Source organism: Tenrec ecaudatus, chromosome 1 (genome assembly GCF_050624435.1).
Source record: "Tenrec ecaudatus isolate mTenEca1 chromosome 1, mTenEca1.hap1, whole genome shotgun sequence".
Classification (NCBI taxonomy): Eukaryota; Metazoa; Chordata; class Mammalia; order Afrosoricida; family Tenrecidae; genus Tenrec; species Tenrec ecaudatus.
Genome location: NC_134530.1, coordinates 64,550,740 through 64,574,812, shown reverse-complemented (window position 1 = coordinate 64,574,812; position 24,073 = coordinate 64,550,740). Strand labels below are relative to the sequence as shown.

The 24,073-nt window shown below is 42.5% G+C and overlaps 1 protein-coding gene across 1 annotated transcript in view; it reads right to left on the bottom strand.

Annotated features, from left to right (window-relative positions):
* RLF (RLF zinc finger) overlaps positions 1-4,902 on the bottom strand; it is a 69,552-nt gene extending 64,650 nt beyond the window's left edge. Inside the window, exon 1 of the mRNA XM_075554403.1 lies at positions 4,636-4,902. Within this exon, the coding sequence (XP_075410518.1) occupies positions 4,636-4,872 (237 nt within the window). The 5' untranslated portion in view covers positions 4,873-4,902. The remainder of the gene's footprint in view (positions 1-4,635) is intronic.
* Positions 4,903-24,073: the final 19,171 nt, after the last annotated feature.

The following is a 24,073-nucleotide window of genomic DNA, read 5'->3' as shown; positions in this document are numbered from 1 at the left end:
TTAGGGTCCAGATTCTAAAAGGCTACCGAATACGAATTTTTTCTTGCTTCTGGGGCAAGACACAATTGAAGTGACTAACAAAATATTTACTTATATTCTAGAAAGAATACCAAATTGGGCTGTGAGGCCCATCAGAAGATAAGAGCGATTTATTTTTAAATGCAGTGGAAGGAGGACATTCTGAAGGTCTGAACTAAAACTTTTGTGAGACAAATGTATGAAAACTACAAGCATGTATACACAGTGTCAAAAGAACACAAACTAATAATAGGACATCTATCTGGAGAAATGTACACTGAACCCCAAAGGAAGAAACTTTGCCATAAAGAAAATGGGAGAAAGGGGTAGAATAGCACAACTAACAAGAAAGTGAAGCAAGAACTCTTGATAATCTCAGATAATTTGCTAAAATTCTTTTAACAGATGTCTTTGTAGTTGCCCAGGTTTTCACCTGTTCCCGGGTGGGTGCAAACAATTAACATGCTTGACTGCTAATGAAAGGTTATAGGGTTGAGACCACTCCACAGTGTCTAAGAAAACTCTGGCATTCTACTTTTGGAAAAAAATCAGCCATTGAAAACCCTGCGGAGGGCAGTTCCACACATGGGCTTGTCATGAATCAAAATCAACTTGTTAGTAACTAGTTTTTATGCCTATTATATGTTTTGGAACTTTTAATATCAAAATAAAATTAAGACCCATCTTTCCATATAATGTACTTGGTAACATACATGTAAAATGTTAATCAGAGTAGGAGTGTCTAGGATCATACTTAGGTTCACTGATAGCAAAAAATGACAAGGAATAAGAGTGGAGTTCATGATGGGATTTAGTTGGGTGAGACCTGAAAAGCAAGCAGAAGCAAAGCCTTTCTATACCAATGCTAAAAAGTCTTAAAAATCCAAAAAAGCAATTCCTCAGGCGGTGTGATTTTTTTTTAACTGATGGTGTTTAGTCCTCAGACAATATATTTACACAGAGAACAAAGAGTGCTACTACTAGGCCATTTGCAAATCAGAAAATCACATTTTAAAAAAACAGCAGAGCATGTTCCCAAGGTCTGTGGCTGGTGTGGCCATCTGATATCCAACTGCATATGGCTGCCACTCCCCTTTCCTACACAATTCTCCAGGACCTGGACAAGGAAGCCTCCTACCTAAGTCCAGTTTTTCATCCGCCTCCATGTACATCTGTGGCTAGTAAAACAGCCTTGACATGTGATGAAGCACAAAAGATCTAGAGTGTTGAGCATTGAAGCATGATGGGAAGAAAGAACTTCAAGCAGGCCGTTTTGTATGCAGCAGAAAAAATCTAAAATGTACCTGGCTTAATAAATAAAAAGACTTGTGGAAAAGAAAAAAAGAAAACAGCATGCACAAGATCACTGCTGGTTTAAATAGTGGAACTAGTAAAATCACTAACCTAGGAAAAACAAATAGATGCAGTACTTATTTTAATCTTTATAATTCTATAGAGCCACTGTCTACAACAAAAAATGTCCCAGAGAAACATGCTTTGATATCCTCAAAGAATATTCACACAGTAACTTGAAGTTTGTTAATGAAGTTTATGTTGAAAATCTTCAAATGGTATCTTAGAAATAGAATTAAGAATCTTGGAGTCAAAATAAAGCAAAAACTTGCAAAGACAGCATCATTTTCTCAGCAAAACAAAGAAATATTGTCTATAAATCAGAAAAAATAGACTATTACAAAAAATACTCTATGACACGAAAACAGTATGAAGACAAGAATCCCGTTTTAACATCTCCACTTAGTACAATTTCATGCACCCAACTCATTCTCAAGTGGATGAAACTTATTCTGCCTTTCACATGTAAAAAAAAGTGCTACTAAGCCAAATGGGTTGTAAAATTTTCCTGTTTCTTCAGAATTAAAAAAAATTTTTCTTGAAAGGATTGGAAAACTGTGACAATGTGAAAAATATTGACAAGTTGCAGACAACTGCCCAAAGAGACACACATCTTTCCTGATGCTCTTCTATTCCAAGACCCCTGGAGATCATCAGTACAAGGCTTATCACCAACCTTATTCCTGAAGCACAAGCCTTAAAGGATTGCAGAGGCGAAAGGTGAGCTTAAACGTCAAACCACAACAAAACAAGGAAATATTGACAAGTTGCAGATACTTTCTTTTCTACTGCTCTAAGCATATGTGGATAAGGGTCAGAAAATAAGGTATGGTTTCACAGTCATAGATTACAGGTCCAAATCTATCTCCTTATTTTTTATCTGAGGAAGTGATTTATTTGCTCAACATCCCTAGCTCTTAAGTTATAAGACTCACAATTAGGATACACTAATCCCAAGCCAACTTACTTTCTATGACAACCTATGGTCACAGGAACACCTTCTTTTATCCTATTTACTAGTTCAAAAAGGTTTTCGGGTAAAATCTCACTGGGGATCTCATTAAAAACAACAGCAAATTACAATGTACTTTCTTTTCAAAATTCTTCCAGTGTCACCAAGACTCCATATATGAAAGCATTCAGTTGAAATAAAACCATAGCTGAAACACAAAGCAAAATACATTTATTTGGTAACTATGCTTTGCTAAGTATCAATCTAACTAGCTAATCTTAGTTATCTTCCCAGGGAAACAACTGAAGCTTAACCCAAAAGCTTTTTTCCTCTTTCCCCTATAGCATTCTCTAAGTCCCTTTGCTACCTTGGGCCCCAGATCTCCAACCCATTGCAGTGGAATCCACTGACGCCTAGCAACATTGTAAGACAGAAGTGCCCTATTGGCCTTCCAAGGATATAATCTTTGCAGAAGTAGAATGCCCTATCTTTTTCCTGTGGAATGCTGGTGGGTTCCGACCTCCCACTCTTTGGGTCACAGCCAAGCACTTTACCACTGACACTACGAGGGCTCTTTCCCAGAGCTCTGTGGGGCCGGTTTTCCATTTTCCTCTCTTCAGTCACAGGGTCTTCTCTAACAACATTCCACAGTGGCCTCTCAGATACTTTTTTCCAAGCACGTGCTACAATCTTTTTTTTTTTTTTTTTTGCGAATGGTCTGAATCTCCACTGAAATCAATGTCTTCCTCAACGCGTTTCCACCCCGCCCCCCCCGGCCCGAGGACGTGTCCACCTAGAGCCTGCGATTGCGACTGTCATGCTACAATCTTATTATAAGTAAGCTTTTTATTTCTTTTTTACTAGTTAATTGTCTTTCTCATTGGGATGCCCCAAGAGGGTTCTCCTTCTTTGCTCCGCATCGACAATACCTCTTCCCGCCCCCTGCCTCCGCCCCCATCATTATCAACCCGGTGCTGGAAATACTATCGCTTGTAGCCCCGTGCCCCAACTATGAGCTCATCATGGGTGCCATGTCTCACTCATTTTGCCTTCGAATTTGAAGAGATGAGTGCCTGCCCTCAATCTACAGAGTAAGAAAAAGCCTGTAGAATAAACTGCACCTTAACACTGATAGTACAGAGAAATGGTGCACGTTGTAGACATAAAAATTAAAGTGACAAAGGACAGAACAGAAAGGATACAAGTACATTCCAGCAGATTAGGTGCCTCTGGCTCCGCAGAAAGGAAAAAAACAATCATGCTAAAGGGGAACCCAAAGTCAAGTTCTTTATTCTGCTCCAGACCACCAGAGTAAATGGTCCTCGGCACCCCTCGGCCTAAATTAAAACTTTGGAACACTGCGATTTATTCAGCACATTCAATTACGAGCTCAAACACCAACATACAGGATTGTTTCGCATTCTCGGAAGATAAGCAGGGTGAGGAGCGAAGGGTCCGGAATGTGATAAAAACTGCCTAAGAAAAAATAACAACGGCAAATCCCTACATTTGTAAAGAACTTGGAAACATTAAGAAAAATCTCACAGTGACTCTGGAGACCTAAGCTAACCAGAGCCACACATACACTCAGGTTAGGACCCACAACAATTGACCATACAACTGCCCAAAGAGACACACATCTTTCCCGATGCTCTTCTATTCCAAGACCCCTGGAGATCATCAATACAAGGCTTATCACCAACCTTATTCCTGAAGCACAAGCCTTAAAGGATTGCAGAGGCGAAAGGCGAGCTTAAACGTCAAACCACAACAAAACAAGGAAAACCCACCAATCAACTGGTTCCGGGAACCCTAGTCAGGAAACCTTAGACGCCTTTCAAAAGCCAACACCACCTTTCAGAGACCCAGAAGATGCTGGCCCCAAAGAAAAGTCTCTGGGTCCAACACACGTCCACAGACTATTCCGTGAAAACCCGAGTTTTCTACTTCAAAATTCTGCACTCTACTTAAAAAAAGGATCCCCGGGCAGGAACAAGAAGCACTCAATCCCTCTGGGGGCAGTGGCGCTCCAGGCACCCGGCTAGGACACAGACAACGGTTGCAGGGCACGGCCCTTTCAGGGAACCGCCGGGGTAGCCCCGAGCTCAGCCTGCCCAAAGCAACCCTTCCCGGCAGTGCCCGAAGTCGGGCCGGGTCGGGGAAGGGCCGGTGTTGTGGCTTCGGAACTGGGCCTTCCCGGCTCGGGGGCGCGACGAGACAGCGACGCGGCGCCTTTCAGTCCGGCCCGGCTGCGGCAATGGATCCGAGGCCTCCCCTCCCCGCCTCCCGCAGCCAACCAGTCAGCCCCTCACCTGGCAGAAGCTCCGGCAGTAGTTCAAAGACGAAACCTCCGAAACCTCCTGCTCCCTCAGCTCCGTCTCCAGCTGCCACAGACACGGTCGCAACCCGGGGACTCCCGACGCCGGAGACGTGGGGCGATGACCCCGAGCCCTGGCCTCAGCCTCCGCTCCTTCTCCAGCTCCGGCTGCCGCCGAAGCTTCAGCCCCAGCCCCGGCCCCGGCGGCGGCATCTCCCTTTCCGTCCGCCATCTTCCCACGGCCCAGCAGCGCGTAGGCAACCAAGCCACGTGACTCGGCCCTGACCCCGCCCCCGATCGCCCGCGCCCGTGACGCGCTCCCTGGCGACGCTGGCGCACGCCCGCTTTCGTCACCGGGACTCAGGGCTGCTCCCCTCCTCCTCCTTTAATGCTCTAGCGACGCCCTGGCAACGGCCTAGCAACAGCCGGGCCCCGCCCACCATGAGCCTTCCAGGAGTCAAGGGATCAACAAGCCAAACGTGTTTGTAAACCTGTTAGGGGAAGGGTGACGTTTGAGCTACGATCTGAAGAACGAGAGGAATAGCCCAAGAGGCGCCTAGAGAAAAGCACCCCAGGTAGAAGGAAAATGAAGAAGCAAAGTTAGTGAGACGGGAATGTAGACCGGCTCCACGAGAACAGGTAGCGTTATAAGTCACTGGGGAATGAGTGCACTCTCGGTAAACGACGCCGAGACATCTTTTCCAAGAGGGAAATGCAAATAAATTTCTACCGCAAACCATATCTGAAAATAAATCCCGAGGGATTATTTATTTCAAAACATTTTCAGAAAATATAAACTGTCTTTAGGGTACAAAAATAGAGAAGAATCCGTTAAACAATAAATTTTTAAAAATGAATAAGCCAGGACCGAAGTATTGTTTTGTTTAACTACAATAACATTTGTTATTTCTGTATTTTTAAAAGTGATTTAGTCACAAGCCCCCAAACTAAGATATTCACTTTACACATAACCTTCCAACCAAACCAACCTCACTGCCATGGGGGCAGAGGTGGGTAGGTTTCCAAATCATAGTGTCATAAATCATAGTGTCATATAAGGAAGTTAGAATTGCCTCTGTGGGTTTCTGTGACTAAGTCTTGATGGGAATAGAAAGCTTCCTGTTGATCCTGTAGCCATCGAAGGATCAGTTGAAAAGACAAAAAACACTCCCAAGATCAAATGGAAAAGGGGGAACAAACAATCCAATAGAAAAGTTGATCCAGTGTTTCTCCTGGAAAAAAAAAAGTTGATCATATAAACAAGCAACTCTGTACACACACAAAAGGAACCCAAATGATTAGTAAACCCATGAAAATATATTTAAACTGACTATAATTGAACTAACTATATTATGATTGAAGGCAGGTTTATTAACAATCTGTAATATGCAGATGACACAATCTTGCTTGCTGAAAGTGAGGAGGAATTCTAGCACTTGATGAAGATCAAGGATTGTAGCCTTCAGTATGAATTACAACTCAATCAAAGTAATACCAAGATCTTCATAACTCGACATCATGATCAATGGCTAAAACGTTGAAGTTGTCAAGGACTTTGTTTTACTTAGATCCACAATCAGTGCTCATGGAAGCAGCAGTCAGGAGAACAAAAGATGAGTTGCTTTGGGTAAATCTGCTGCATGAGTCCTTCCGAGTATTGAAGAGCAAGAATGTACTTTGAAGACTAAGGTGGGCCTGACCCAAGCCATGTTATTCTCCATTGCATCATATACATGTGAAAGTTGGACATTGAATAAGAAAAGACCATAAAAGAATCAATGCATTTGAATTGTGGTGTTGGAGAAGAATATTGAAAGTACCATGGACAACAAAAAGGATGAACGTGTATTGGAAGAAGTAAGGTCAGAGTGCTCCTTAGAGGCAAAGATGGCAAGATTGTCTTATATACTTTGGATATGTTGTCAGGCGAGACCAGTCCCTGGAAAAGGACATCATGTTTGATAAAGCGAAGGGGTGACGAAGGTGGAGAAGGCCCTCAATGAGATTGATTGGCATAGTGGCTGAATCAATTGACTCTGGCACAGGAACAATTGTGAGGATGGCACCAGATCATGCAGTATTTCGTTCTGTGGGTCTCTAACAGCCACATAACTATCACATGAGCTTTGGTGTTGTAGGGGGCTGCTAACTGCAAGGTCAGCAGTTCAAAACTACCAGTACCCTGGGTGAGAAAGGTGGGGCTTTCTACTCCACTCAAGAGATACTATCTCAAAATCCATTTGCAGAGTCTAGACATGGATTAAACCTCTGGCGAATTTCCTATGACCCACAGATAAGGAATGTAAATAGCCTTGTTAATTAGATTGTATTGTAAAGTAGATTTTGGCAGATGTAGTTAAGTTAAAAATATGATACCTTATCATTTGATCTCCCTTTCGACCCATTTTAAAAACTGTTGTAGTTTTTAATATTTTCTGCTTTGTTTTCTTTTTTTTCTGCTTTATTTTCTACTAAGGTTTTTCCTTTGTTTTATCTTGTTATTATTTTTGGTATAGTTTTCTGTATATGAAATCCAGAATGGGTAAATCTATAGAGACAGTAACTGGATTAATGGTTTCTTAGGGGTATGACAGAGAATGTTGGGGGGAAATGAGTACAAGAAAGAGGAAAATGTTCTAAAATTGGTTGTGGTGATGATTGTACAACTCTTTTTAATGTGATTAAATTATTGAATTGTATGATATGTAAATTATATGTTAATAAACTTTTTTTTAAGAATGATAATCTCAGAAACTCATGGGGCAGTTCTACCCTGTCCTATAGAGTCCCTGTGAATTGACATTAGCTCGATGCCTGTGAGTTTGGTTGGGTTTTATAATTATCAGAGAGAATTGGTGGCATCGTGGGTTGCACATTGAACTGCTAACCAAAAGCTCAGCAGTTTGAGCCTACCAGCTGCTTAGGTGGGAAAGTCAAGGCTTTATGCTGCTGTTAAGATATACAACCTTGGAAATTCACAAGGGAGCTACTACTGCTAGTCAGCAGTGAGTTTAGTTTGGTTTATAACTATCAAGAGTCCTGGTATCAAGAGTCCTGGTACCCCTGTTGTAAAAAGATGCTGCTTCCCAGGGGTAAAAAGGTGCAGTTGTCTGCTCCCTCAAAGATTTAGTCTCCCAAATCTGTACAGGGTGGATATATATTGGCATCTACTCCACTTGATCACAGTGGGTTAGTTTTTTGGTTTACAACTATCAAGGATGGCAAGAGTTCATCTCACATCGTTGGACATGTTATCAGGAGAGACCAGTCCCGAGAGAAGGACATCATACCTGGTAAAGTAGAGGAGCAGTGGGAAAAGGAAAGCCCTCAATAAGATGGATTGGTGCAGGACCAGGCAGTGCTTCCTTCAGATGCACACAGGGTGCTATGAGTTACAATCAACTCAACAGCACTTGACAATAACAATGATCAATGAGCCCTGGTGGCACAGTGGGTTAAGTATCAGACTTCTAAGCAAAGTTTATCATTTAAACCATCTCCCAGTAGAAAGACCATGTAGTTTGCTTTTACAAAGATTTGGAACCTTGAAAACCCAACTATGTAGTTCTCCTCTGTTCTATAAAGCCACTGTTACTCAGAACTGACCCAATGGCAGTGTGGTTTCATTTAGTTTCTAGCTATTAAAGCACAAACTGAAACAACTCTGATGCCATGCCCATAGGATTAGAGAAGATTTTAATTAGTACCATTTTTAGTGAGAAATAGGGAAATATAATTTATATACTACTGATCAGAGTATAATTTGGTACATCACTTAGTGGGAAATTTGTCATATTTATTAAAATCACTCTCTGGTGAGTCAACAATTCATATTTGTAATAGTTGAGATTCCCTGATATTTGCTATCTGTGACAAGCACTGTCTTTAATTCTTTACATACTTTCACTCATTTACTCCTACTACCAAGAAGCTTTGATGGTGCTGTCAGGTAAACATTACACTGCTAATCTAAAGGTTCACAGTTCAAGCCCTGTGTTTTCAAATTACTTTTTTGTTGTTGTTGTTGAAACATTCTCTCATTTATCCCAAGACAATCATTTATTTTTATTATTTTTTTCAGTTTTATTGAATTTTGCCAAAAGTGTCCATGGGAGTTAATGTTTCATTGTGGTTTTAATTTGTATTTTTCTTATTTTTCTTCCAACATTTTTTGGGGGCACATGGTTTACCTATCATACAATTTAATAATTCATCTGTTCAATCATATTGAGAAATATTTGTAAAAGATTTACTGTACAATCATTACCACATCATATAACACTCCCCCCCATGGTTAAATCCTCTTTCCCTCCCTGTCACCCACCTCCCAACCCTTACATCCCCTATAAAGCCTCATATCAGTTATTATCACTATGCGTCCACTCCTGTGTTTCACAAACTGGGAGACCCAACAGAAACAATAAAAAACACAATGGAAATAAGGTGGTAAGGATAAAATAATAATATAAATATAGAAATACAACTAATGAGAAAGAAAAGCCATGGGAGAAATTGTTGTCATGGAGCAAGTAAGAGATACTTGGACCCAGAACAAATTCAGGTCGGCTCTATAGGACCTATAGGGATTAACTGGCCAAATGTAATCAAGATTACAATGGTCTTTGCCTGATAGTAAGGCCGCTTGAGACCCTGGCCTGTGCCTAGAGGGGATCTGCCAGTGACTCAGTCTGATAAGATACTCTGCAGATAGGTTTTGGTCTCCCACTGTCCTCCACAGCCTTGGGTGTTCATAATTTTGGTTCTGATACTTTTCCTCTTGCCTTATTTGAATTTTATAATTGTGATATTTGGATTACACAGCTAGTGTGCTGCTTCCATGTGGATTTACTTGACTCCTGGTTTAGATTACTTCAATGACTTTTTCTTCCGCTTTGTTTCCAACGTTTTGCATTCCAATGGCTAATAATTATCAAAGCATCTTGATTGCATGTGTCGATCAATTTCATATTGAAGACATTGGTAGAATAATTCAATTTCTGCATCATTAGCTTTTAACGGTTGGTGGATAAATTTGCATAAGAGTTATATTGATTGGATTTCCTTGATGTGTATAAATATAATCCTATTGCAGAAGCCATTGTGCTCCAAGATGATGTTGGGGTTCGGTCCCATAGAGGACATCCTGACCCATAGCACAACATCAAGAAACACTGCATGATCCTGTGCCATCTTCGCAATTCTTCCCATGCCGGAGTCCATCGCTGGAACCACTATGTCAATCAATCTCCTTGAGGGCCTGCCTCTTTTCCCCACCCCTCCACTTTACCAAGCATGCTGTCCTTCTCCGGGGACTGATCTCCCCTGACTATGTGCAAAGTGCATAAGACAAAGTCTTGCCATTCTTGCCACCACTAAGGAGCACTCTGGCCAGACTTCTTCCCACACAGATTTGTTTGTCCTTTTATCAGTCCATAGTAATGTCCGTATTCTTCTACCGCACCACAATTCAACAGCATGAATTCTCCTTCAGTTTGTCCTTATTTCATGTCCAACTTTCACATTCATATAATGCAGCGGAGAATTACATGGCTTGGGTCCGGCCCACCTTAGTCTTCAAAGTACATTCTTGCTCTCCAATACTCTGAAGGGCTCTTGTGTAGTAGATTACCCAATGCAATTCGCCTTTGGATCTCTTCACTGCTGCTTCCTGAGCATTGACTGAGCACTGATTGTAGATCTAAGCAAGACAAAATCCTTAACAACTTCAACCTTTTGGCCATTGATCATCATGTGATCTATGGGTCCAGTTGTGAGGATTTGGGTCTTTCTTATATTGAGTTATAATTCATACTGAAGGCTGCATTCCTTGACCTTCATCAGCAAGTGCTTCAGTTCCTCTTCACTTTCAGCAAGGTTGTGTCATCTGTGTCTTGCAGGTTGTTAATAAGCCTTCCTTCATTCTTGATGCCACATTCTTCTTCATATAATCAACCTTTCTGATGATTTTCTCATCATATTGAACAAGTACAGTGAGAGGATAGAACCATGATACACACCTTTCCTGATTTTAACACAAGCAGTATGCCCTAGCTCTGTTTGAACAACTGACTCTCGATCCAGTACTTCAAGATAGGTCTTGAAATGTCCTTACAGACATTTGATTTCTCTTGATTGGGTCAATCCCAATATGGTAAATCATATGATATTCTGACTCAAAATGGCCAATACCAGTCCATGTTAGCTAGCACACAACACAAAATGCAATTCAAAGTATCTGCTCTCATAGTTTCCACCATTCCAGCCCCGGAATTCTCTGCGCTCTTCTTGATGCTCTATGTCTCCAAACTGAAAGACCAAATGCCTTCAAGGCTGTGATGTGTGCTACTCAAAAGAAATAGAATCTCATTCCATTGGACCAGACGACCATTGATCACTTGAATGACATCATCCCTGAAACCAAGTTAGACAAGACCAAGTATACCTACTGACTGTATCAGCCAAATGAAAATTAAAGCTGAGTCTGAAAGGACATGCTGGCCATCCCAGGAGAAACAGCAAAAATAAGAATGGTTAAAAAGAGAGAGAAATAGAATCTACAACTTCACCTGGCATCTGAAAAAGATTTTACAATCTTAAGCAATGTCTAGTACTCTAAAACTGTTTATTTATGTATCTTTCTGGATACAGCATGAATAGAAAGTGATACCGATCCTGTACATTGTTAATAGATAGCAAATTATAACATTGAGAATAATTTTATTTTGTAAACAGTAAGACTTAAATTTTTTTATTTTAATTTTCAGCATTATTTATATCATTTTGATTGAAATGTTTGATGATTTTGTATTTTGCCTATTCATTTTAGTAAATAATTTTGATATTTTCAGACAATAATTTTTGAAAACACAATGTTTTATATTTTGTATTTACTTTAATTTCATGAGACTATATTCAAATGTATGCTTTGAAGACAATTCAATTTTATTTTTAATCACTTTATCTCATTCTTTTCAATATAAACTATGTAAACATAATTAGTGGTTTTTGCTAACCCCAAACCAAAAAAAAACCCAAAACAACCTACTGCTTTCAAGTAGAATCTGGCACATAATGCCCCTAGATAGAGTTTCTAAGGCTGTAAAGAATCAATGCATTTGAATTATGCTGCTGGCATGGAACATAGAAAAGTACCCTGGACTGCCAAAAGAACAAACACATCTGTCTTGGAAGAAGTAGAGCCAGAGTGCTCCTTGGAAGCAAGGACGGAGAGACTTTGTCTTGTATGCTCTGGCCATGTGATCAGGAGAGACAAATGCCTGGAGAAGAACCGCAGGCTTGGTAATGTGGAGGCGCAGAGAGAAAGAGGAAGGCCCTCCGTGAGATGGATGGACACAGTGGCTGCAACAAGGGGCTCAAGCACGGGAACCATGGTGAGGACAGCACAGACCCAGGCAGGGTTTCCACTCTGTTGTGCATATGGTCGCTGTGGGTTAGGACTGACTGGCTGGCACCTCACAACAACAACAAGGCTGGAAATCTTTGTGGGGGCACACAGCTTCATCTCTGTCCCATTTGCTAAGACAGGAACTCTCCCAACTTCCTGCTCCTGAGTCTTGCAATTCCTAGGAGTGAGACTATCCTGATGGCCATTCTCCGTATTCCGGACTCTGGCTGTTAACCAAGTCCTTCAGGATAGCTAGTAGGCATCACATAAGATACACATCCACCCAATGACTCTTCTCCTGGTCAATGATACATTATCCATTTGGTGTTCATTCAGTTGCTTAAGACTTTGGGGTCATGCTTGAACTTGATGCTTCTCTCACACTTCACACCCAATAAAAGTTCTAGATTGAAACCATATTCCCAAATCTGGCCCTCTTGTCACCTCCTCCAGCTCTACCATCCTAGTCCCCTTTCCTAGCAGTTATCATCTACACTGATGTGACTGTCTCTGTTTAGTGCACTCCCTATTTCTATTTTGGCTCTTCGGCAGCCAGTTGTCCACACGACAGTCAACAGCCACATTCATCCCTTTTTAAAACATAATTCTGATCGAATCACTTTCCTGCCCCAAATATCCAGTGGTTTCCCATCACCCCGACAATAAGATGTGCATGAAGCATTATTTGTACTGGCCTTGCCTTGATTTTCTTTTTTCTTTTTTGGATATGTAACATTTTATTGTCATTTAAGTGTTAAATGTGTCAAATGATTATAATAATATACTTATTCCATTTTTCAATATTTAATGTTTTAAAAAAGTAAATATGAATTTTTCTACACATATATGTAATATGGTAGTGATTTTACTTTAACTTAAAAAAATTGGGGCTCTTACAGATATAACAATCCATAAGTTAGTTATATCAAGTGAACTTGTACAGATGTTGCCATCATTTCCTAAACATTTTCTTTCTGTTTGAGCCCTTTGATATCAGCTCCTCTTCATTCTCTCCCTCCCCCACCTTTCCACCCTCATGAACCCTTAATAAATTATATATATATTTCATATCTTGCACTGTCTGATGTATTCCTTCACCCGCATTTCTGGTACATTTTCCCCTTAGGGGGGTTGTACAACCAGCATCGCTATCAGTTCCCCCTGCCATTCTTGAAACGCACAAAAAGCCTCATGATTTTTGCGGGAACTCATCTCGCTGCCTGGAAAGCAAATCCCATTTCATTTTACTCAGGTTTCTGAAGAATTGGAGCTTACGTTCTGAGCACTATGTTTGAGTAAGGCTATGGGCTTACAGTGAGACTTAAATCCATTGGAGTCTCCACATAAATCCATCCTCCATTGGGTCTTTCTGACCATTTTACTGGTGATTTGAACGGCCTTGCTCTCAGGCAGACTGCATTAGAGAGTAGATTTCTACTACTACCTTAGCCAGGCCAGAGCCTGGGACCTAGCCTGGGGATGCTTTTAAATAGAAGTTGGATTCATACCTTGAATGTCTTGGTCCAAGGACCAACGGGGCCTGAGCCAACCTTGTCATCTCTTCTTTCTCACATAATGTGTGTGTCTCAATCATGGTCCCATTCTGGCTGCTGTAATCTCACCTGCATCTAATGTGTGGACATGCCAGTCATGCTTCTATGACAGACAGGTTCCTTTGCCCTCCCATGTCCTGTTTAAAGGAAATAATTTCTACAAATCCTTAGATACCATCATGATTTCGTGGTAATGGTCTCCCTCATCTGGATGATGTGCCTCTGTCTTATCTTTGTTTTTGTTTAAGACTTGGTAAATGTTCTCCTTACATTATATTTGAGATTTGAGGTGTTTTGTCCCCTAAAACACTGTTAATGTATAATCTTGGTGAGGTCATCCCTATGACTAAAATAGCCTTTTATATGGCCTCTATCCCATTGTTCCCCTTTATTTTACTCCTATTAACTGGTTTTACATTTTCATAATGTTTTATGTCTCCTCTCCCTAGGGTATAAGCTTGTTGAAAGCAGAGTGACTTGATTTTATTCACTTCTTTTCCCCTGAAAAAAAAAATCATTGTCATCCAATCAATGACTCCTAGCGACCTTGCAGGACAGGGTAGAACTGCCCCTGAGTTTTGGAGACTAACCATGAACACGAGTAGAAAGCTCTTCTTTCTCCCACAGATGGTTTTGAACTGCTGACCTTGCAGATCGAAGCCCAACATGTAACTACTGTACCACCAGGGTTCCTTACTTTGTTCCTAATATTTGTCTTATTGTGGGTACCCAATGTTGTTAAACAAACAAGACTGATTGATCCAATGGCAGCCACAATGCGGTCACACATAGGAACAATTGTGAGGAAGGCGTTCTGTTGCGCATAGGCACCCAACAACAGAGACATTGATATGAAGACTAATTAGAGAGCGTGATTTGTGAGTAGAAATGAAATAAATGGAGAGAGGTTAGCCCCTCTGAGAAGTTTTTCTGTGAAAAAGCAACAAAAAAAAATGGAGACTTTGTTACTTTGGAAGGAATTCTTAAAGATAGGCGATTCAGAGCATGGTTGCAAGCCCCCAGAAACACTACAGGAAAATGTAAAGAATTGTGGTGTAGGAAAAAGAGAAAGGGAAAGTTCAGGATACAAGAGGTTTGGTCTAGGATTGAAACTAGAGAGACATCATCATTGGAACAGGAAGGATGCTAGAGAATGTGGATACAGAGATCAGTCAGTTTAGGGAGGAGTGCCATCTCTTGGGGGCTTGGGTAGAAGTGTTATAGGAGAGTTCAGGGTCAAGATACATTGTAACTTGAAGGTAAACAAGTGGCTTTCTAGCTGAGAAGCAACAAAGCCCACATGGAGGAAGCACACCAGCCTGTGTGATCACGAGGTGCTGAAAGGATCGATTATCAGGCATCAAAGAACAAAAAAATCGTATCATTGTGAATGAGGGGGAGTGTGGAGTGGGAACCCAAAGCCCATCTGTAGGCAACTGGACATCCCCAAACAGAAGGGTTGCGGGGAGGAGACGAGCCAGTCAGGGTGCAGTGTAGCAACGATGAAACATACAACTTTCCTCTAGTTCCTAAATGCTTCCTTTCCCCCCACCCCCCACTATCATGGTCCCAATTTTACCTTACAAATCTGGCTAGACCAAAGGATGTACACTGGTACAGATAGGAACTGGCAACACAGGGAATCCAGGACGGATGATCCCTTCAGGATCAGTGGTGAGAGGGTGGAGATACCGGGAGGGTCGAAGGAGGGTGGGGTAGAAAGGGGGAACCGATTACAGGGATGTACATATAACCTCCCTGGGGAATGGACAACAGAAAAGTGGGTGAAGGGAGACGTCGGACAGGGCAAGATATGACAAAATAATAATTTATAAATTATCAAGGGTTCATGAGAGAGGGGGAAGCGGGGAGGGAGGGGGAAAATGAGGAGCTGATGCCAGGGGCTTATGTGGAGAGCAAATATGTTGAGAATGACGAGGGTAGCGAATGTACAAATGTGCTTTATACAATTGATATATGTATGGATTGTGATAAGAGTTGTATGAACCCCAATAAAATGATCAAAGAAAACTATTTCATAACAGAAAAAAGACATTGTAGACATCAACTATATTCCTGCCTCTAGCCACGGGGTAAAAGAAGAAACCCTGGTGGCGCTGTGAGATAAGCATTGAGCTTCTATCCGAAAAACTGGCAATTGAAAGCCATTAAGGAAAAAGATGAGTTTGTCTGCTGCTCACTTAAAGATTTACAGCCTTGGAAACACTGTCCAGGGTCATAGGAGGTGGAGTTGACAGGACAGCAGTGGGTTGGGTTATAAGCAAAAATCAGAGGGTTCTGGAGCCAAGAATGCAAGGCTTGAATCTCAGCTTACACTATTATTTGCCTTTACATAATTTAATTCCTTTAAGTCTCAATAATAGCACCCATGTCATAGGCTGCCCAGAACAGAACCAGACACATAGTAAGCACACATTTGTCACCAAGTATTCCCACACTTGCAGAGTCAAGCTGCACTTAGGGCTTTCAAGCAGGCCTTTCAAAAGCAGATCACAGGCCTGTCTCTTGTGGCACCTCTGGAGAGGTTTGACTGACAACCTTGTGGCTAGGAGTAGACCACTTAATGCTTGCGGCATTGAAGGGCGGCTGACGTGCTCCATAAATGCTACTGTATTACTTCTATGAAGGTTCGATCTCAGGAGATAATTTTAGTGGTTGGACAGTTGGCTGCTAATCAGAAGGTTTGGTAGTTCAAACCCACCAGCTACTCCATGGGAGAAAGATGTGGCAGTCTGCTTCCATGAAGAGGACAACCTGGCTAACCCTAAGTGGAAGTCCTGCTTCATCCCACAGGGTCACTGCGAGTTGGGACGGACTCCGTGACAACAGGCGTAGTTTTTGATTTGCTGTTTTTTGTGGGGTTTTTTTGTAGTTCGTTCAAGGATCATTTGCTGGCCCTTAGGAGCGTTTTCCAGTCCAGTCTGTTGGGGCACCACGCCCTGGCCCCAAAGTCCACTTTCAGCATTCCCTGGGGACCTTGTCACTCCATTCCCTTGCTGTTCCACTGCACTCCCCCAGTGCTTTGCCTCGGTGTGGTGGGATCAGGTCAGGTGCAATTCCCACACTGTGTCTCCGGTGCTGTCCCCTGTATCGCCCTTAGTCACTGAGGGGCATCATGTCTCATAGTAGGGCCAGCCATGTTGTTCTCTCTGTGGACTGGCTGCTCTGCTCAGGAACATCATCCTCACGGCCTCGTGGGCCAGGCTGTGTTCCACTGTCTCCTCCTGCCCTTTCATCTGCTCCCGTGTGCTCTGATCAGATATGTCCATCTCCCGGAGCTGCAGAATCAATGTCATCTTTGAAACAAATTCTTTTCGGGGGAGGGGCAGGAATCCACTTAATTTTTGGTGCTGGGCCCTACTCCACGCCGGGATATTGCATTCACACCTTGCAGCACTGGGTTGAAGTCTGGTCCCACTTTCCCTGTTGATTTGCTGTTTTAATGTAGACCTGCAAATACGCTGACTATGGAAACCATCTACTTCATGACTTTGACCTTTGAGAGAAAATGACCAGAGGGCAGGTCGAGACTGTGGATCATTAAAAGAGCTGTTTGGATTATAATTTCTAATTTGCAAGTTCAAGAACTTGAGCCTATCATTAAGTCACAAGAGTCCAATTTGCTAATTTACCCTGAGAAGTATAATGACATCCTCTTCCCTATAGAAAAATCATCTTGGGAAACAAAATTAACATGGGGGTGGTGTTAGGGTAGAATGAGTGTAAAGGGAGCTGGAAGATCTTAAATCACCCTTGCTCCATCACCCTGGCTTCTCATAATTACTTTCTTTACCCACTTAAAATTGTTGCCAAAATATAAATAACACAACATTTAACCAATTCAACATTTTCCCCTTGTATAATCAATGAGATCAATTGCATAAATTATACAACCCTCATCAAAATTTGCATCAGCACATGTAGCTCATAATTATTTTCTATTCTCTCTCTCGCTCTCTCTCTCTCTCACTCTTTCTCAAAGTCTAGGCAGGTTCGATCTTGTCTGATCTATGTATCCTCAGGAAAATTTCTGCTTTCTTTTCTTTACTCATTTCCACTTATCTATGTTTGAATAGGAGCCCTGGTGGTATAGTGGGTTTCTAATGACAAAGTCATCAGTTTGAAACCACTCCCCGCCCCAAAGGAGAAAGATGAGGCTTTCTACTCATATAAATAGTTAGTCTTGGAAACTCACAAAGACACCCTATGGGGTTGCCACGAGTTGGAATTGACATGGTATCGGTGACATGTTTGAATAAGGAAGACCAAAGAAGAATTGATGCCTTTGACTTATGGTACTGGTGAAGTGTCAAAAGAAGAAACAATCTGTCTTGGGAGGAGTACAGCCAAAATGCTCCTTAGAGGAAAGGCTGGTGAGACTTGTTGAATGTATTTTGGACATGCTATTTGAAGAGACCAGTTCCTGGAAAGGACATCATGCTAGAAAAAGTAACAGGACAGCGAAGAAGAAGAAAGTCCTGGGTGAGACAGACTGACATCGTGGCCAGAACCCTGGGCTCTAACCTAACGCTTGTGAGGATGGTGCAGGAGCAGGCAGTGCTTAGTTCTGTTGTATAGAAGGTCGCTATGAGTTAGTCGGAACCAACTCGACAGCACCTAACAACAATAGCAAGAAAGAAATACTTAACCGATGACAAGGATCTACATATAACCTCCTCCCTGGGGGATCGACAACAGAAAAGTGGGTGAAGGGAGACACTGGACAGTGCAAGATATGACAAAATAATAATTTATAAATTGTCAAGGGTTCATGAGGGAGGGGAGTGGGGAGGGAGGGGGGAAAATGAGGAGCTGATGCCAAGGGCTCAAGTAGAAAGCAAATGTTTTGAGAATGATGAGGCCAATAAATGTACAAATGTGCTTGACACAATTAATGGATGTCTGGATTGTGATAAGAGTTGCATGAGCCCCCGATAACATAATTTTAAAAAAAGAAATAAATACTTATAGATAGTATACTAGAATGTCCTCTCAAGGTAGGAAAGAACTTGGAGGGTGAGAGAAGCTGCCAGGTTGTGGGACACTGATGACTTGGAAGAGTGTATTTGGTCTTACTCCTACACTCAAGCACAGGCCCAGAAGACCAGCTTGACTTAGAGAAAAATCTCCATTGTTCTGAGATACAAGTGTCTTCAATAACACATCCTCCCCCTCCCAGGGGGATGGACAACAGAAAAGTGGATGAAGGGAGACATGGGTCAGTGTAAGACATGAAAAAGTAATAATAATTTAGAAATTATCAAGGGTTCATGAGGGAGGGAGGGGGAAAGAAATGAGGAGCCAATACCAGGGGCTCAAGTAGAAAAAAAATGTTTTGAAAATGATGATGGCAACAAATGCACAAATGTGCATGATACCAATGGATGAATATGTGGATTGTGATAAGAGCTTAACAAGCCCCAATAAAATGATTAAAAAGCAAAACATAAACACTTTCCAGGCTGAACAGAGTTCCCACAACTGCTTTCCATAAAAGAGCTGTCCTAAAAGACAGTGTATAGTGTCCTGGCTGTTCACGATGTCTGAAGGTTATCTGTAGTAAATAGCAATTAGGTTCTAGTGCCCATCTCACCCTAAAGATTAGCTAACTTCTCCTTCTGATAAGAATTACAGACTGCTCCTCTGGGGAGGGCTGGTAAGGTTAGGCCACCGACTCATTCTATTACCCACTTAGTCGCCATTGGTTAGAAACGTTAAGCCATTTCTTGCTTCAAATAGAACCAGAATCTTCAGCCTGACTTTTAAGTCCAACCACCTAGCCTTATCCCCTGCCATCCAGAGTTCCTTGCTAGTTCCCTAAACCTGTCCCACTCTGCTGCTCAATATGCACAGTTTCCCTGTCTTTGCGCCTTGGCTCCCCTTTCCCCTTCCCTGGAACTCCCCCGAGTTCTACTGAATGGAATTAAGGGATAGTGCCGTCTTGTCATGGTAGATGGATCCCAGCTATATTGTCCTTCCTTCAATTCTCCAAATGCCAATTTTTTTCTCACCTCAGGGCTTTGCATTTATTTCTCCTTCTGCCCGGAGCATTCTTTTTCCCATTCTTCATTTGTTTCGCTCCTTCTCAGTTTTCAAGATTCTTCACTCTTTTTTCATGGCCCGTACTGGGAGCGAATGCTTCTTCTCTTAAAGTCGGTCCCTCGCTTTTCTTTCTGCTAGCACCTTGTTCTTTCCTTTTCTTTCCTAGCACTCGTCACGGTTTGTCATTGCATCTTCTAAGTGCACATTTATGTGTTATCCCCATGAGTCCATGTCTATTTGTTCCCCATCCCATTCAGTGCCAGACCATGGTCTGCACGCATCTTCGCTGAATGTGTGTGTGACTGAGGGGGTGTATAGGTCCTGGCACTCATGGCCGGTACAGGTCCTGGCACTCATGGCTGGTACAGGTCCTGGCACTCATGGCTGGTACAGGTCCTGGCACTCATGGCTGGTACAGGTCCTGGCACTCATGGCTGGTACAGGTCCTGGCACTCATGGCTGGTACAGGTCCTGGCACTCATGGCTGGGCACTAGCAAAATCCCTGGTCTTCTCAGTCTCTCTGCCGCTTTAGTTTAACCTGGTCCACGCCCTCAAAACACTGCTTCTTCCCAGTGTTGTCCATTCGATTTTGCTCACTGCATAGATGAGTGCTTAGCACGGGGTCACTTAGCATAGGTTGAGGTAATTGCTATTTACCTGCTATCCTTTTGGTCAGTAGGATTACTCAACAGGGTGATGAGCAGCCCAACTGCTCTGGCAAGAGAGAGACTCAGGTGCTCTTGGTCAAGATTTATAGCTTCTCTCTCTTACCTGTAACAGACTTTTGACGGGGATAGTTAATTTAGGTTGGTAGTTCCGTCAAGGTTAGGGGGATAGGCTGGTCTAAGAAGCTGGTCCACACTGCCCCCTAGAGGACGTATTGCTTGTGGAACACCAGATTCCAAACCATACCTGTCAGCTTCACATCAATTTCTACTCATAATGGCAGGTTCCCAAGGCTGTAAATAGTGACAGAAGTAGATTCCCACATTTCTCTTCCTTAGAGCTCCTGGGGAGTTTGAACCACTGACCTTTTGGTTGGTGGCCAAGCTCTTAACCACTGTGCCCTCAGGACTCCCAACTCCAGCAATGTTGGAAGACCTTGTGAACTACTCCAAGACCAGGCAAGATGCTGGAGAAGGAAAAGCGCTCCAGAAAAATCTTCAGGAGTTGAACCCCAACATATGCAGTGTAAAAGTTAAGGTTTTATGTCAGTTTGGGTGGGCAGGATTCTCATTGGATTGGCATTTAAAACCTAGTAACCTATTCCAAGTTAAGGCCTTGCTAATTCCCTAAACTAGGATCTCTGGGAGTGTAGTTGTTATTCGGTGGACTGCGGTCACGTGGTCAGCAGTTAGAAACCGCCAGCAGCTCCACAAGACAAGACTGGGCTTCTACTCCTGTAAACAGTCCCAGTCTTGGAAACCCATGGGCATGGGGGTGGGGGTGTCACTATGAGTCAGCATTGACTCAATGGCGATGAGTTTTCGGCAAATTCTCTACATTAGAGAGTAATCCCTATTCACTCACCTATGCCAAGAAATTTGGAAAGCAGCACCTGACCATATTGGTATCCATTTCAAAGGAAGGTGACCCAACAGAATGCAGAGATTATCAAACAATATCATTAATATTACATGCAAGTAAAATTTTCCTGACGATGATCCAACAATGGTTGTGGCAGTACATTGACAGAGAGCTGTCAGAGATTCAGGAAAGGGTGTAGAACGGTGGTTCTCAACCTTCCTAATGCCATGACCCTTTCATGAAGTTCCTCATGTTGTGGTGAGCCCCAACCATAAAATTACTTCTATTGCTACTTCATTACTGCAACTTTGCTACTGTTATGAATCGGGCGATCCCTGTGAAAGGTTCATTCAACCCCCAAAGGCATTGCGACCCACAGGTTGAGACCCGCTGGTGTAGAACAATGGATTTCATTGCGGATTTAAAGTGGATCTTGGCTGAAAGCAGAGAAAACCAGAAAAAATGTTTGCTTGTGGTTGTTAACTACCCAAAGGCATTCAACTGTGTAGCTCCAAACAAATTATGGATACCATGTGCTCATGTAGACCTGTACATAGACCAGCATGCAAACAAACTGAACAAGGTTTAAAATCCAGAACGGTGTGTCAGTATTGTATCCTCTCACCATACGTACTCAATCTATACACTGAGCAAATCATCAGAGAAGCTAGAATACATGAGGAAGAATGTGGCATCAGGATTGCAGGAAGGCTTACTAACAATCTGTCATATGCAGATGCCACAGCCTTGCTTGCTGAAAGTGACAAGGACGTGAGGCATTTGCTGTTGATGATCTCATTTGGAGGTGTGAAGGAGATAAGTAGCTCACTGGAAGCCAGATATACTCCCCATTGACAAGCCACATGGAACTGCACTGATGGAGCCAGAGCCCTGGAGCTGGAGGAACCATGTGGAGACCCACGCCAGCACTGAGATGCTTCCACTGCCACTGGATCCACAAGACCTTCCACCCCCTGTTCTGTGGCATTCAGTATCATTGAATGTGTTGCATGAGTCTGAAGAAGAATTCATAGACTGGTATTGGAAGTATGGGCTAATAATGGACTTATGGATATGAACCGAACTGTCCTGGGATGTTTTCTTAATATATACCTGCTCTTTGAGATAAAGCTCTCTATTACACACATATGAGTGCTTATGAAATTGTTTCTCTAGTCTACCCAGACTAACATGGTGCACCTGACCCAAGTCATGGTATTTTCAATGACCTCATACACATATGGAAGTTAGACATTGGATAGGAAGACTGAAGAACTGATGCATTGGAACGATGGTGCTGATGGAGAATATTGAAAACACCACAGACTGCTAAAAGAACAAACAAATCTTCTCCCGGAAGGAGTACAGCCAGATGCTCTTTAGAAGCAAGGAGACTTTGTTGCACTTTAAAAAAAATCGTTTTATTGGGGCTCTTACATACCTCATAACAATACATAATTCGATTGTATCAAGCACACTTGTACATATGTTGCTTGCCATCATCATTTCCAAAGCATTTTCTTTCCTCCTGAGCCCCTGGTGTCAGCTCCTCTTTATCCCCACCCTCGTGAATCTCTGGTCAATTACATATGACTTGTTATTTCATATCCGGCACTGTCCGTTATTGGTTCTCCGTTTGTCCTCCCCACCCCAATTTCCCCTACCCTCATGGTATTCTTACTTCCACTACTGTTCCTGTTCCTGAGGGGTTTATCTGTCCTGGGCTCCCTGCGTCAAGAGCTCTTATCTGTACCAATGTACGTACTCTGGTCTAGCAATATTTATAAGGTAGAACTGGAGTCATAGTTGGGGGGGGCATTAAAGAACTAGAGGAATGTTGTATGTTTCGTCGCGGTTATATTGCACCCTGGCTGAATCTTCCCTTCCTTGCGACCCTTCTGTGAGGGGATGTCCAATTGTCTACAGATGGGCTTTGGGTCTCCTTTCTGACCCCCTTGTTCGCATTGATATAATTGTGGTTTTTTGGATCTTTTTATACCTGATACCTGATCCCACTGACACCTCCTGATCACACAGGCTGGTGTGCCTCTTCCATATGGACTTTATTGCTTCCCTGCTAGATGACTGCTTGTTTAACTTCAAGCCCTAAGACCCCAAACACTCTATCTTTTGATAGTAGAACACCATCAACTTTTTTCACCCATTTTGTCTTCTGCTCTTGTGTTGGGAAGGTGAGTATATTAGCCTGGGTTTTTTAGAGAAACAAATCCATAGAAACTCATGTATAAGAGAGAGTTTTATATAAAGGTTAAGTGCACATCAAGAAAACATCCTAACCCAGTGCTTCCCAAGCCCACAAGTCCAACATTAACCCATATGTCCGACACCAATCCACAAAGTCCTTCTCCAGCTCACAAAACACCCGCAATGATGCCGACTGCAGGAGGAAAGCCGAATCATGAACGTGGAAGCATCTCAGTGCTGCCAGGGGTCTCCACACAGTTTTTCCAGCACCCAGGGCTGCATCAGGGTAGGTCCATGCAGCTTCTCCTTGGGGATGTCTTGCAGGAAGTGAGCTTTGCCAGCTAAAGCAGGGAACAGGCTAAGGCAGGGCTAAGGCACCCTGCTCCAACCATCACAAAGCAAGAAACCCCAAAACCAGAAGGGCAAGGCTCACCGAGCCATTTATCCCACTGCCTTTCAATTAACCCCACATGTGTTTATCGGCCAGGTTGGCACAATAAACTAACTACCTCAGTGAGTATCACAGAGCACCAGGTTATTAGAACGAAATGTTCTTGTGTTTAGGGAGGCCTTGAGTAGCGGCTCAAAGCCTGCCCACTGTGTTAATACTTCATATATAAATATATGTGCATTATATAGCATTATATTATATCCTTATCATTATAAGTTAATATGTTTA